Here is a 14,045-nt window from a genome sequence, read left to right on the forward strand (position 1 = left end):
GTGACCATCCTTCAGTTCCAGGATGGGATGGGGCTGAGAGCGGCCTTGCCCAGCTTGGAAGGAGCCATGCGCCTCGAGTACCGGAGCCATGCCTCCCCCCTCCCACTGCCTCCCGTCTGCATTGTGGAGCCTCCACCTCCGCCTCAGCATCCTGGAGCCCTGCTCTGACAGTTGTTCACCGTGTCACCTGGTCAAGCCTCAGTTTCCCCATCTGCTCTGGCCTTGCCTGCCCCATAGGCCTGCTGTGAGGGTCACAAGGAATGTGACAACACATGACAGTGGGTGATGAGGGAGGGATCTGCCCCCCCCAAGCTGACCCCTCCCCACCTGTTTGTCATGTAGCCTCAATCACAGACAGTTTGGGGCCTCCCCTCTCTTCCCTTGGGCTACTCAGGAGAGCAGACTTCAGCCCCGTCTAACCACCTCATGGGTCACAAGCAGGCCTGCATGACCCCCCCTTTACCTGTCACCTCCTCCCAGGCCAGTCCCTGCAAGGAACAGCATCTTTGCCCATGAGGAACCTGGGGACGTTGGGATCCCTTGTGATTGGGGAAGCCACAGCCACCTAAAGGCCAGGGGCACCCACAATCTTAGCTCTCGTCTGAGCGCCCGTGACCACAGAGGCAGGGGTGGCAGATGAAGCAGGAGAGCAACCCACAGGCTTCGCCCCATTCTCACTCCCTAGCACCCCCATGGCCGTGCCAGGCTCCCTGCCAGGCCCCCCTGCCCCCGCCCCGGCAATGCCCCCCCCGCGGTCATCACCCCCGCAGGAAAGGGGCTGTGGGCGTCCACCCGCCTTCTCCTCCCGCTCCTCCCCGCTCTCCCCGCCTCCCAGCGGCCCTGGGCCACCTCTCTCTGCAGGCACCACCTCAGACAGGGCTGCTCAAAATAAACACGGGGGCGGACCGTTTCCCCGCCAAGTGGCGTCTGGGAGCCAAGGGGAGTGGAGCAAACACGCCAGCCGGCCCCCAGCAGGCCCTGCGCAGAGCTCAGCAGAACAATGCCTGCCACTCAGGGCTGCTTTAAAAAGAACAATTTTTTTTTAAATGCTCCCTCCCCCTCACCTTTTTCTTTAATTAATTAATTTTTCGAGGCTCCAGACGGCAGAAGGTAACCTCACCCCAAGGGTGGTGATGTGAGGCTCAAACAGAAGATTCAGAAATGGTTGCAAATCAGTGAGCACCTACTATGTGCTGGGCTTCCTAATTAACCCTCCCGCCACTCTGACAAGGGTCCTTGCGCCCATTTTCCAGATGGAGCCACCGGCTGGGGGAGGCCAAGGGACTTGCCCAAGGCCCCCTGCTGGCCGGTCGCGTTCAACCAGGGAAGGAGCCTGGGCGGGGGGGTGGCGGGGGGCGGTGGCAGGAGGCGTGTGGAGTAGAGGCTGGGCAGGGAGCCCCTGAGGCCGGGCCGCTGGACAGGGGGTGAGGCTGTGACCCAGAGAATCCCGACAAACAGACCTCTGACAAACTGCCCTGATCTGCAACGTATGCCGATTTCCATGGTGTAAATACTCCCACCACGGCCAATTTCAAGCTACCAACTGTTTAAAAACAGGCTTTCGACATTCCTGAGTGTTAAAAAATTGGCTCTCACAAGCAGGTTCCCACAAGCCCTGGTGGGAACGGTGCCCAGGCTCCACTGCGGCAGCACCGTGACAAGCCCCCTCGGTGCTACTGGCTCAGAAATGAGAGCCAGCGCCCCAACATCACCTGGTCCCCCATGGGGCCTCCTTTTGGAACCGCTGGCCTAGCCAGGCTTCTGCCCCCTGGCAGGCCTAGGCCAGGAAAGGCCAGAAGTCTGAGCCCTAGGTGAGGGGGCTCTGGGCTGCCTGTCTCCCCAGCTTTACCCTGCAGACAGCCTACCCCCCCAGGCCTCCCCAGAGACCTTTTTAATTAAGCCAGAATGGCTGGCAAACCAGCAGCTCCTAACAGTGTTGCCACAGCCCCAGGAGCCGCATTTAAGAAAATTGAACAGAGCCAGCGCTTGGCGATCTAATGAAGAGGGAAATGGGAGTGTGGCCCACCGCGGGGTGTGGCGGGTGGGTGGAGGGGCCGCCGCAGAAAGAGGGTGGCACGAAGCAAAGGGGGCCCTCGTTCTAAGCCCTGAGGGGTGTCAGTCTTGCCACAGAAAGATGTGGGTGCAGATCCGACCCCTCACTGGCTGTGGGACCTTGGGTCAGTGACATCCCCTCCCTAGGCCTCAGGGTCACTAGCTAACAAATGGGGTGCCCTCACAGGGCTGGAGCAAAGGTCAAGGGAGGGAACCCACCCGGGGGCTGGGGGAGCCAGAAAATGGTGTTTTTTCAAATAGAGCCAGGACTGGACTTGTCGTGCAGGCTGTCACCCCAGGGTATGATCTATATCCTGGGGACATGGGTGCTAGCCCCTCCCCCCAAGCCTTCCATCCTGTGTCCCTACAAGTGGCCTCTTATCTCTTAACGCACTCTTCCTGTGCTCCTGCCACCTCTTCCACGTGTTTTCCCCCCTTGGGACCCTGTCTCCGAACTCTCCTCACCCCCAAAGCTCCAACAGTATCCCCAATGGCCCAAGGGGCCTGGGACACACCATTCAACTCAGCCAACACCCACTCTGTGCTCTACACACCCAGCGCCAAGGACAGAAGAGACCACGGGGCTGGGGGAGGAGCGACACGGCACAGTCTTTGCAGGGCAATCTCGGGGCTACTCTCAGTGCCTTGGGGCAGTGTGGAGGGCGGACTAAGTGGGGGGGCATCGGAGACAGGAGGACGCCCTGCCGGCTAAAGGCACTGCCCACAGAGGAGCCTTGGCTATCCGAGGAGAGGTCTATATTTTGTGCCAAGGGCAATGGGGCACTATGGCAGTTTGGGGCAGCGGAGAACCCAACCTTGGGAAAGATCACTCCAACCGACTGGGGGAGAATGGACAGGTGGGCTCACCAGGAAAGGCGGCAACTGGAAGTCAGGTTTGGCCGGGACCGACAGGGGAAGGCCTGTGGGTGCCTGGTGTCCAGGCTGAGCTGCTCAGGAGAAAGGAGCTGGATCTGAAGGCCGTGGGCCCAGTACTAGAGTGGCCCCCCTCGCTCACTCGCTCACCCAGCGCGCAGACCCCCAGAGCTTCTCCCTCCTCTGGGCTGGGCCCAGGGTTGGGCTACTAAGGCCACAGGGACGAATCGGACCCAGTCCCAGTCAGGTGGGAGACAGCCACACAGGGGGCCGGCCTGGGCCTAGGCACCCAGCCCTCCCTCCACGCCCGTGCCCAGCCCTGCACCCGGCGCCTGCCCCCACTTGCCTGCTCGTGGTGCTCGATGCCCATGCTGACAGTGTTGACCAGGATGGCCATCATGATGCCCCGGTTGAAGTACTTGCTGTCCACAATGCCTCGGAGCTTGGCTCGAGTCTCCCGCCACACAGCCCTGCACAGCCGGGTGGTCCCGTCTGCCTGCTCCTCCTCATCCTCCTTCCCGAGCCCTGACGAGGCCCCACCGTCGCTGCTCCGGGCTCCGTCCCCATCGGCCTCCTCCGAGCCACCACCTGAGCCACCAGAGCCCGAGCCCTCCTGGCCCGAGTCGGTGCTGCCCGGGCCCGAGGGCCGCCGGCTCGCCCCATGTTGGCAGCGGGGGCAGCTGGCCGGGTCGGAGGCCAGCATGGCAGAGATGGGCTGCACCAGCGCGTGGGGCGTCGGGTCCAGGGGACTGTGTTGAGGGCACAGCTCTGCAAAGCAAACACAAGGCAGGGGTGTTGCCTCAGGTCCCGCAGGCTGGAGGGTCTCAGAGGCAGCAGTGCCTGCCCACACCAGGCCCCAACCTAACCCTGGGACACAGCCCCGTGTGAGGGCTTCAGGCTCCTGGGCTCCAGGCTCCGCCTGGGGCCTGTGGTTCCTGGGGGATCGGCTTCACCTCTCCAGGCTTTGTCTGCCCCCGTGTAAAGCCAGGACTAGGAGCACCTCCTTGCAGCGCTGTGGGGAGGGTTCTACGGTGGCTGCATGTCGTGTGCCAGGAACAGCGCCTGGGGCACACGTGCCTGTCATCCGGCCTTGCTCCATCACTTCCTGGCCTGAGGCCCAGCCCTCCCACTGTCCTGCTTGCTGACATCGGAGCTGGGGAAATGGCTGAGGAACAGCTTCTAGAAGAACCAGGCTGGTATAGAGGATGGACGCCCCTCAGGGGGAGCCAAGGTGGCTCTCCATCTTCCATTCTCCCACCCTTATGTGCGGCTTGTGTCCCAGGGAGGGAAGGAGGCCGGAGCCCTGGGCAGGGGCAGACCCTTGCTCTAGAAGCCCCCTGAGACTTCCCTCCTCACAAGCTGAGAGTGGGGGCTGGCTCCTGGGGGAGAAGGCACAGCAGGGAGTGGGGGTCAGAAGCTTTCATCCCCTTTGATGCCCCAGGGAGAGTTTCAGAAGCCCGGGCCAGTCTCCGACCAGAGTTCTGTGATCTGTGAACCATTTCAAACAGGTGTCATGGAGGTTCTTTCTGGGTGGTTTGCTTTCTTCTTTATATTTGTCTATATTTTCCTAGAATAAAAGTGTTTCGCTTGTGTGACCCAAAAATAAATAAATAAATAACATTAAAGGGAAAGAAAAACATGTAATGCCTACCCTTCCTTTCCAGACTTTGTCTCCAAATATCTCCCAATGCCCCGGACGAGGCCCCTCGGACTCATTTGTCCCCAGGACTCATTTGTCCCCTGGAGCCAGGGTGAGGCAGCCAGAAGCCCAGGGAGGGGTCATTCCCATCTCAGCAAAGCCCAGCTCAGTCCCACTTGTACATGGGGCTGGGCCCCCTGAAACTTGTTTCCCGGGGAAGGGGGAAGGCATGGAGGCCCCAGGGCAGGGGGCACGTTCTCCCTCCAGACCGCCTCCTGAACTTCCCTCCACACGGGTTCCCTGGAGAGAGTGGGGCGCAACAGCAGCAAGCCCCTCCCTGCATCACCCAGGAAAGCTGCAAGCCAGCCTTGCCCAGACCCTGGCTCCCCTGTCCACGTGCTGGGCCAGCCCACGGGCCACCTGGAGCCTCCTCCAAGACCATGCCTGGACGGCTGGCGCCCGAGGATGGGTGGGCGGCAGCTCTGAGCACCAGTTCTCCGGCTTGCCTCCCAAGAATCTCAGATTGCCAGGACGTAAGAACTGCGGGAGCAGGGCCTGGGGGTGGCTGACTCCCACTGCGCATGAGCCTCAGCCTCAACTTTACAGAGCAGGAGCCTGAGGCCCACAGAGGGGCCCAGGCTGTCCAAGGTCGCACACTGTGCACCTGCACTGGGGTTCAGACTTCCATAGCACCAGCAGGGGGGGCCATCTCCCGGGGCACATTTGCCCTCTGCAGGAGCGGGAGCATTCATTTTTCCCCTGGAGGCAGGCTCAGCAAACCCAACTCTGACATTCCTGATGCTGTTTTTATCCCTGACACACCATGTGACCTTAAGTGACTCCCTTCATCTATCTGGACCTTAGTTTTCCCATCCGAAAATGCGATCATGTTACTTGCTTGGCCCCCTTCTCAGGCTGTTTTCTAGAACAGATGAGAAAATGAATGGAGAGCCCTTTCTGAGCCTAACAGCCCAGAGAGGGAAGATCACAAAATGGCACAGGTGTCCCTAATGCACCACACCTTTGCAGGGTGGGGGCCACAGCCCTTTATGCCAGGTGGCCGGTCGTCACTGCTCTGGCGTGCTAGCAAGCATGGGCGGGGGGGGGGGGGGGGGGGGGGGGGGCAGCAGGAACACGGGTGGGAGGCGAGGCAGGCTGAGTGGAGGGGAGTTTCAGGGCTTTACCAGACAGGATGGTGAAGGGGGTGGAGCCTCAGTACATGAGACCACACACTGGGATCCAAAGGGAATTCCTCCAGGGGGCAGGGTGCTGAGACCCCCAGCCCAGGCCAGGCCCCGGCAGGTGGTCAGGAAGGCAGCAAGAGAACAAGGGGCACAGACTGGAGCTCCCCAGGGAAGACCTGGGTTCTCCACCTGCCGGACAGCTCTGCTGACACTGAGGCGATGGTCGGGGGGCGGGGGGCACATCTGCCCGCGGTGCCGGTCGAGTCCCCTGCTGGAGGCACACGAGGCCTGAGTGGGGCGCCCTCGAGGCCGCGGGGGGCGGGCCACTTACTGTAGTGCCTGGGCTCCTTGGCGTGGGGCCCGGGCTTGGCGGGGGTGGGCGCCCCTGGGGCCGGGGCCTGCCGCCGGCTCTGCAGGGCCTGGTAGAGGCCCAGGGCCCGGCGCCTGGCCTTGCGCAGGATGTGGCAGACGTACTGGAAGATCTCCTCGTAACAGTCGCCGGGCTCTGCGTAGCTAGCCACCGTGCTGGAGGACAGGTAGCGCTGCCGCTGCTCCAGCATCAGCCGGTGCTCCCGCTGCTTGGTCTCCGAGAACTGGGTCGCTATGACAACGAGGCACAGGTTGATCATGAAGAAGGAGCCCACCTGTGACCAACGGGAGGAGAGGACAGGGACAGGAACAGAGGGGACAGATTGGTGTGGGGCGGGGAGGCAGAGGTGGGGGAGAGGGCAACGAAGAGAAGGAGAAAGAGAAACGGTTGTTGGGGCCGGGGGACAGAGATGGAGCCGGAGTGACAGCGGCGGGGCCAGAAGCGGAGGGATCCAGAGGCAGAAAGGAGGACGGGAGGGGGAGCAGGGACAGACCCAAGACACCAGACAGGGACGGGACAGAGCCAGGAGGCAGACAGCCAGAGACGGCCAGGAGAAACACCGAGAGGGAGTGACACAGGCTCAGAGAGTACAGGAGCGGAGGACACGGGAGACGCAGAGCGACGGGGCATGAGGAGGCAGGGAGAGAGAGAGGAGCGGAGGGTGGAGGGCCCAGAGAGACGGAGAGGCACGGGCACAGATAGGGACAGGAAAAGATTGCTGAGGCCTTGCTCCGACAGGAGGCCAGGGCCCCAGGATGGTGGTGGCCCGGGCAGCTCCCCAGGCCCCACTGGGACCTGCTTCCAAACCCACCCCCCCCAGGCCCTCAGGCCCAGGGCCACGGCCACCCCCCCACCTGGGACACCAGCACAGAGGCTGGGGAGGGAGGCCCAGCCCCGCTCAGGCCATCCAGGCCCTGAGCCCCACCCCAGCCCTGCCCTCTCTCTGGCTTGACTTTGGCCTCAGTGGGGCACCCAGACAAAAGAGAAGGTTCCTTCAGAAAGCGTTTACGTGTGGGGCTTTATCCATGCTTGAATGGAGGAGGTGGGGAGAGGCTACCCAGTTAGTACTAGGAATCCTGCCACCTCATGACTCAGGGCCCAGTTCCAGTGGCCACCACGGGGAGCGGAGCCCTTCCTGCCCTGGTTTTCCGCCCCTGGCCTTTGCTGAGCCTTTGAACAGGATCCGCAGGCCCTGCCAGCAAGGGGAGTGGCTTCTCATGCTCCTCCAGGCCACCCTCCTGCAGGCCCCGGCCCTAGCCACTGATTCACCCTTCCCTCCTGTCCCCCAGGCCACAAATAGGGAGCTGGGCTTCCGGGGTTATGGAGCGGGAGGAGGGCTTCCTGGCTGGAAGACTCTGGAAAAATTCCCCAGTAAGAAGATGCCCCTCATTGGCTCTCTTGGTCATGTCTTCCAGAAGCATCTCCTGGGGCCCTGCTCCGCACCAGGCCTGTATGAGGGGTCACCAGGAAGGAGAGGGCACAGCCCCTTCCCTCTGGGAGCTCACACCTGTCAGGCTTCTACCCAGCCTGCCTCCACAGCTGCTGCCCTGTGGCCCTGGCGGCCCCCCCATCCCTCTGGACCTCCGTTTCCCCATCCGTAAAGCTGAAGGCTCAGGGAAGACAAGCTTGAGACATTTCCAATCGGGGGCAACACTGGGGACCTGAGTCTGAGGGCTGAGGACCTCTCACCTCGCTGGGGCTCAGGGTCCTCGCCTGAGGAACAGAGCAGGCAGGTGGCCCTGTGGGGCCAGGGCTGTGCAAAATGACAGCATGGTCACTCAGGCTCTGCTCTCTGGGCCCTTCCCACTGCCTGGAAAAACTCTGCATCCTCAGCCCCCTACCAAGGCCCCTTCTCTTATGACAGGGACACCTGGGATGCAATAACAGCAGCAGGAATAGGAGCAGGGCACAGTTACTGAGCGCTTCCTGTGTGCCAGGCCGCAGGCTCTGTCCCATCGAATCCTCCTGCGAGCCCATAAGCCTGGGTGCCATCACCGTCCCCTACTTTACTGCGGGTCGGGGGAGCTAAGAGGCTTGCCTTGGGTCACGCTAGGAGTCACCAAGCCCACATTCCCACGCCTAACTCTGTCCGGAGGGGCAGACCACATTCTCCAGCCCCTCTCTGAAATTCGAGACTCCTCTAGCAACCCCAGTGGTTGGAGGTGCCCCCCCTCTCAGGATTCTGTCCACTTCAAGGTCTCTGCGTGAGGCCCCCTGCCCAGAAGGCTCTCCCCCTGGCTGCCCACCCAGAGCCCTTAAGGATCAATTCTGGTATCACCTCCTCGGGGAAGCTTCCCACTCCCCCAGCTCTCCTCCAAGCTAGATTAGAAAAATCCTTTGGGCTCCCTCAGCCTCTCAGGCTTCCTTCTGTTACAGCTCCTAACATGCTGTCTGGTCACTGTCAGCTGTAGCCCATCTGCCCACCCCCCCACCCCCACCCCCAGACTGAGCTCCTCAAGAGCAGAGCCGGGCCCACCTCACTGCTTCGTTCCCAGTGCTGGGCTCAGGGCCCCGAGCAGTGCAGGCTTCCCCGGCTGTGCTGCAGAAATGGACAGACTAGTGGGTGAACGACAATGCTGAACGTAGCCCGGACCCCTCTCCTTTTATCTGGCTGTCTCCTTAGGAATCCAAGGCCCCAGCCTCCCCAGGAAGGCATCAGAGCCAAGTCAACAGTGGGTATGTGTCAGGTCACTTGCCAGCTTGTTCTGAACACCCAGGTCAAGGTCCCACCAGCTCAGAATGGGGTGCTGCCCCAGAGAGCCAAGCATGCCCTCTCCCACCACCAGGACGCCAGAGAACCCAGCCTCAGAGCAGGCGGGAGTCAGGCAGCACTGACTCTCCTGGGAGTGAATCACCTTGACATTTGGGGGATTGTGCTGTGGCTGAGGCTGCAGTCAAGCATGACAAGGTGGATGTGCTGGCTTCGGGGAGACTGTGGGGGAAGGCAGGAGGGGTTGCCGGCTGGGGAAGGGCCCTGCTCTGTGAGGCAGAGCCCCGCCTCCACCCCCAAGCGACCCCCACAAGGCAGAGCTGCCTGAGAGGTGGGAATCCCTCCAAGAATTTCAGGGAGCCCCGTGGGGAAGCAGCCCCGGCTTCCGTTTCAGGCCATCTCCTCTTCCCAGCCTGGGAAAAGAGGAGTAAGCTGGAGCCCTAGAGAAGCTTCTGTCCAGGGGCTGCACCTGGCTAAGGTCAGGAGAAGAATGCATTCCCAGCCACCACAAGGCAAAGAAACATGAGGAGAAGTGACTAGATGGACTTAAATGCCCAGAAATGAGAAATGAAAGCGATAGAAAGTGATGGATGCTTCCCGCCGCTGCCTTGATGAGTGCCTTCAATCACCCGCTGCTCGGAGGCATTTAAAAATTGCCCCTCCTGGGGAGCCCGGCTGGCTCAGTCAGTGGAGCACGAGATCTTGATCTCCGGGTTGTGAGTTTGAGCCCCACACTGGGGGTAGAGATGACTTAACAATAAAATCTAAAAAAAAATTGCCCCTCCTGTTCCCTCCCACTCAGCTCTCCTGGCTCTGCGGGGTTCCCTGGGGGCCCTCCCCGCCAACGCCATCCCTGGCCCAGGGGTCCTTGAGCTTGCCCAGAAAGCCCCAGCTTCCCTGACACTTACTATGATAAGCAGGATAAAATAGATGAAGTTGTAGAAGGAATGAGCATCCATCACATAGTACATGATCTCCACCCAGCCTTCCAGAGTAATCACCTGCCGCCAGAACAGAGCAGAGGAGTGAGCCTGAGACAGGAAAGGCAGGACCCTCGGGCAAGGCAGGCAGCAAATGCAGCGCCCCAGGCAGAGGCCCTACTGTGTGCCAGACTGCTTTATACACATTCTCTCCTGGACTCCTCACAAGGCTCAATGGGCCAGCCATCCTCATCCCGTACACACGTGAGGAGACGGAAGCTCAGAGAGGTTAGAGTATTTGCCCACGGTCAGCCAGGAAGGTGGGGGGAGCCAGACTTAAGCCTGGTCCCTCTTGTTCCAGAAGCCCCCCGTCTCCAGTCTCCCCCTGCACCAAGGCAGAAAAGCTGGAAGCCGCGGGCCCTGGGCTCCAGCCCCAGCTCACCAGCTGGGCCATTCTCTGAACCTCAGCTGCTTCTTCTTCTTCTTCCAGCACATGGGGCTACCAGCCTACCCAGTAGGCAGGGCTGGGGTGCAGCTCGGCTGAGCCCGGGAGTGTGATGAGGCCCATGTGACTGTTGCCCTGTTCTCCTTCCCAGAGAGCGAGGCAGAGCAGCCTCGGGCACAACAAATGCTGGGCCCTCCCCAGCACTGTCCTCTTGTTTGCTTCTGGAGCAGAAGCCCCTGCGCAGCCCACTCACCATCTCAGGGCCGAGGGTCTCCAAACGCGGCTGCTGGGCTGTGATCACATCACATCACACCTTGCAGCCCTGACTTCTGTGATCTCACTGCTCCCCAGAGCAAAGCCCCAGAGCAAAGCACAGCCACCCTGCTAAGGCCCTCCCGTCTCCTTGGGCCTTCTCTGCCACCACCCTCTGCTCCAGCCCTGTTCTTCCTTCTGAGGGCAGCGGGAAGGTGACTTTGACCAAGCACTCACTCCGCAGGCTGACTGCTCTGTTCACTCATCTGGTTTCTTCTTCTCAGCCACTCAGGGTAAGAGAGCCGTTATTACCCTGACATTAGAGGTGAAAAACTGAGGCAGAGACATCAAGCAGTACACCCAAGGTCCCACAGCCCTAGTTCCCTCAACATACCCCATCCCTGTCCTCTGCAATGCCCTGGGGCCACGCAAGGCAATAAAGCCCTTTGCACACAGTAGCAGTAACACTGCTTTGTGATGGGGCACCTGGGTGGCTCAGTAGGCTAAGCGTCTGCCTTTGGCTCAGCTCATGATCCCAGGGTCCTGAGATCGAGTCCCCTGTTCCTTGCTCAGCAGGGAGCCTGCTTCTCCCTCTGCCTGCCAATCCCCCTGCTTGTGCTCTGTCCCTCTCTCTCTCTCTCTCTCTGATAAATAAATAAATAAAATCTTTAAAATAAGAAACAAAAAACACTGCTGTGTAAGTGTGTGTGTGTATATACACACATATATATGTAATACATGCACTGAGGAAAATGTATTTCTTACCGACTAATCAAAAGAACGGTCCAAGAGACCCTGCCCAAACAGACAAACAGCTCCTCGGAGCTCTCTGCACAACCCCGGGGCTTCCCTGCACCCACGCCTTTGCTCAAGCAGTCACCTCTACCAGAAACATCTTTGCCCCCACATCCTGAGCGTGGGCCTGGCCTGGTCCGCCCCTCGAGCAAGGCATGAGTCTGGCCTCTCCCCTCTACAAACAGACCTCCCCGCTGGGATCCATCTGCCCCCAGACCACCTGAGATTCCACAAAGAGCACAGGCTTTGGGGTCACCCGGACCTGGATTAAAATCCTGATTCTCAAGGGCGCCTGGGTGGCTCAGTTGGTTAGGCGACTGCCTTCAGCTCAGGTCACGATCCTGGAGTCCTGGGATCGAGTCCCGCATTGGACTCCCGGCTCGGCGGGGGGCCTGCTTCTCCCTCTGACCCTTCCCCCCTCGTGCTCTCTCTGTCTCATTCTTTCTCTCTCAAATAAATAAATAAAATCTTTAAAAAAAAATCCTGATTCTCCATTAAATAGCACGTGATCCTCAAATAGCTTGCTTCCTTTCTTTCGAACCTCAGTTGCTCTGCCTATAATCGGGGCATGAGGATGCCCACTGTGCCGGCAAGCAGGGCAGATGTCAGCGAAACGCCTAGCACAAAGCCCCACCTGCCAGAGGAAGCTGTTTGCGCCACCCCTCACCCCCCGCCCCGCCCGACTTCCCAGGCTCCAGGCACAGGGGCCGGTGCCAGGCCTGAGCGGCCTCACCTGGAAGATGACGATCCACGCGTAGCCGATGTTGTCAAAATTGATGGCACCCTTGTGGGGGTTGGCACTGCCTGTGCGGCACACGTTGTAGTAGCGGTTCCAGTTGACACAGAGCCCGCTGGCGTTGAGGTCCTGGCGCCCTGCCCCGACGTCATACACATCATCCTTGGACAGGCAGCACTCACGGCCCTGCTCCTTGAGTGGGGGGATCTCGTGGCAGCCCATGATGCCATTGTCCCCCGAAAGGGAGCAGATGAAAGGCATCTCGTCGTCCTCCTCTGGCTGGTAGTAGGGGGGCAGGGCCACATCCCCTTGTCTGTCCACAGGGGATGGTGGGGAAAAGGAGAGAAGGGGAGGGGTCACCACCAGGAGGAGCAGAAAGGGCAGAGGTGATGTGGTGTGGCAGAACTGTCCCAACAGGTCCTGTCTTTGCCTTCAGGCCTTTGCCCACCTTGTTCCCCCACCTGGAACACCCTTCCCCAGGGTCGAAAAATCTCCCACTGACCCACTGTGGTCAGCTCCAGGGTCCCCCCCACCCCGGGGAGCCTTCCCTAAGGGCTAGTCCTCGGTCCCCTGTGGCCAGACTGTGCCCTGCACACACCCCCATATTGCTCCTGGGGCATATGAACCCAACTTCTCTGGGAGGCTGCAGCTCTGTTAGGGCAAGGATGAGGTCTCAGCCTCCCCAGTCCCCACACACTCTTTGGTCAGCCCAGAGTCCATGCTTAATCCACAAATGCTGATTTTTACTGATCCAACAGATGAGGAGCTGATCCTCTGCCTGCCCCACCCCTTCCCATCTATGTGACCTTGGACTGTTAACTTCCTCTCTCCAGAACTCAATTTCCTCATCTGTAAGACAGAGATGACAATCACTGCCCTACCCATCCTGTGGGGCTAAACAATGATTCGTTCCAATCCAATCAAAATCCCAACATGTTTTTGTCTGCGGAACCTGGCCTGATGGTTCTAGGATTTATCTGGATGGGAGAAGAGTCAAGACAATTTTTTAAAAAAGGAGAAAGAGGAGTGGAGTCCAACCCAAGAGAGCAAAATACAACTACAATTATTACTAGAGTGTGATATTGCAACAGGAACAGAGAGATTTGTAGAACACCACAGAGCACAGGGACAAACCCATACATAAAGCAGAACTTAGTCTATTATAGAAACACCTTTTCAGATCCATGGGGAATGGAAGAACTAAATAATAAACGGTGTTGAGATAACTTATATCTGTTTGGAAAATAATAAAGCTAGATCCCTACCTCACACCATATACAAAAATAAACTTCTTGAAGACTTGGTATCAAAAGAAAAAACAGAATGTCAGTTATCTCATTAATTATTTATATAGATTGCTCATTTAAATAATAATCTTTTGGGGCGCCTGGGTGGTGCAGTCAGTTAAGCGTCTGATTCTTGATTTTGGCTCAGGTCATGATCTCAGGGTCCTGCGATCAAGCCCCATGTCAGACTCTGCTGAGCGCAGAGTCTGCTTGAGATTCTCTCTCCCTCTCCCTTTGCCTCTCCTGCTCTCTCTGTCTAAAATAAGTCAATCTTAAAAAAAAAAAGAATAATCTTTTGGATATATTAGGTTAAGTAAAATATATTACAGAATTTAAAATAATAAACTTCTGGTGGATTAAAAATAATAAATGCAACAAACATAACCACAAAAATATTACAAGAGAACGGGGAACATTTTTGTTAACTCAAGAAATATAGGCCTTCTGGATAAAATACACAAAATCCAAATGCTGCAAAGAAAAAGGTCAAGATTGACTATATACAAATGTAAAATTTCTTTCTTTTTTCTTCTTCTTTTTTTTTTTTAGAGAGGGAGAGGAGGCGGTGAGCAGAGTGAGAGAGAGAGAGAGAGAGAGAGAGAGAGGGAGAGAGAGAATCTTAAGCAGGCTCCATGGGCAGCATGGAACCCGACACGCGGCTCGATCTCACGACCCTGAGATCATAACCGAAGCCAAAAGCAAGTGTCAGACACTTAAGGGACTAAGCCACTTAGGCACCCCCAAATGTAAAATTTCTATGAGACAAAAGAGAGCATACTAAGT

The 14,045-nt window shown here is 58.6% G+C and overlaps 1 protein-coding gene across 1 annotated transcript in view; it reads right to left on the bottom strand.

Moving 5' to 3' along the window:
- Window positions 1–14,045, bottom strand: part of CACNA1I (calcium voltage-gated channel subunit alpha1 I) — a 116,474-nt gene that overhangs the window by 32,499 nt on the left and 69,930 nt on the right. The window contains exons 7-10 of the mRNA XM_035721872.1: window positions 11,974–12,289; window positions 9,737–9,829; window positions 6,080–6,392; window positions 3,272–3,693 (exon numbers count right to left, since the gene is read on the bottom strand). Coding sequence (XP_035577765.1) covers window positions 3,272–3,693; window positions 6,080–6,392; window positions 9,737–9,829; window positions 11,974–12,289 — 1,144 coding nt within the window. The remainder of the gene's footprint in view (window positions 1–3,271; window positions 3,694–6,079; window positions 6,393–9,736; window positions 9,830–11,973; window positions 12,290–14,045) is intronic.

This window comes from Zalophus californianus, chromosome 9 (assembly GCF_009762305.2).
Source record: "Zalophus californianus isolate mZalCal1 chromosome 9, mZalCal1.pri.v2, whole genome shotgun sequence".
Classification (NCBI taxonomy): domain Eukaryota; kingdom Metazoa; phylum Chordata; class Mammalia; order Carnivora; family Otariidae; genus Zalophus; species Zalophus californianus.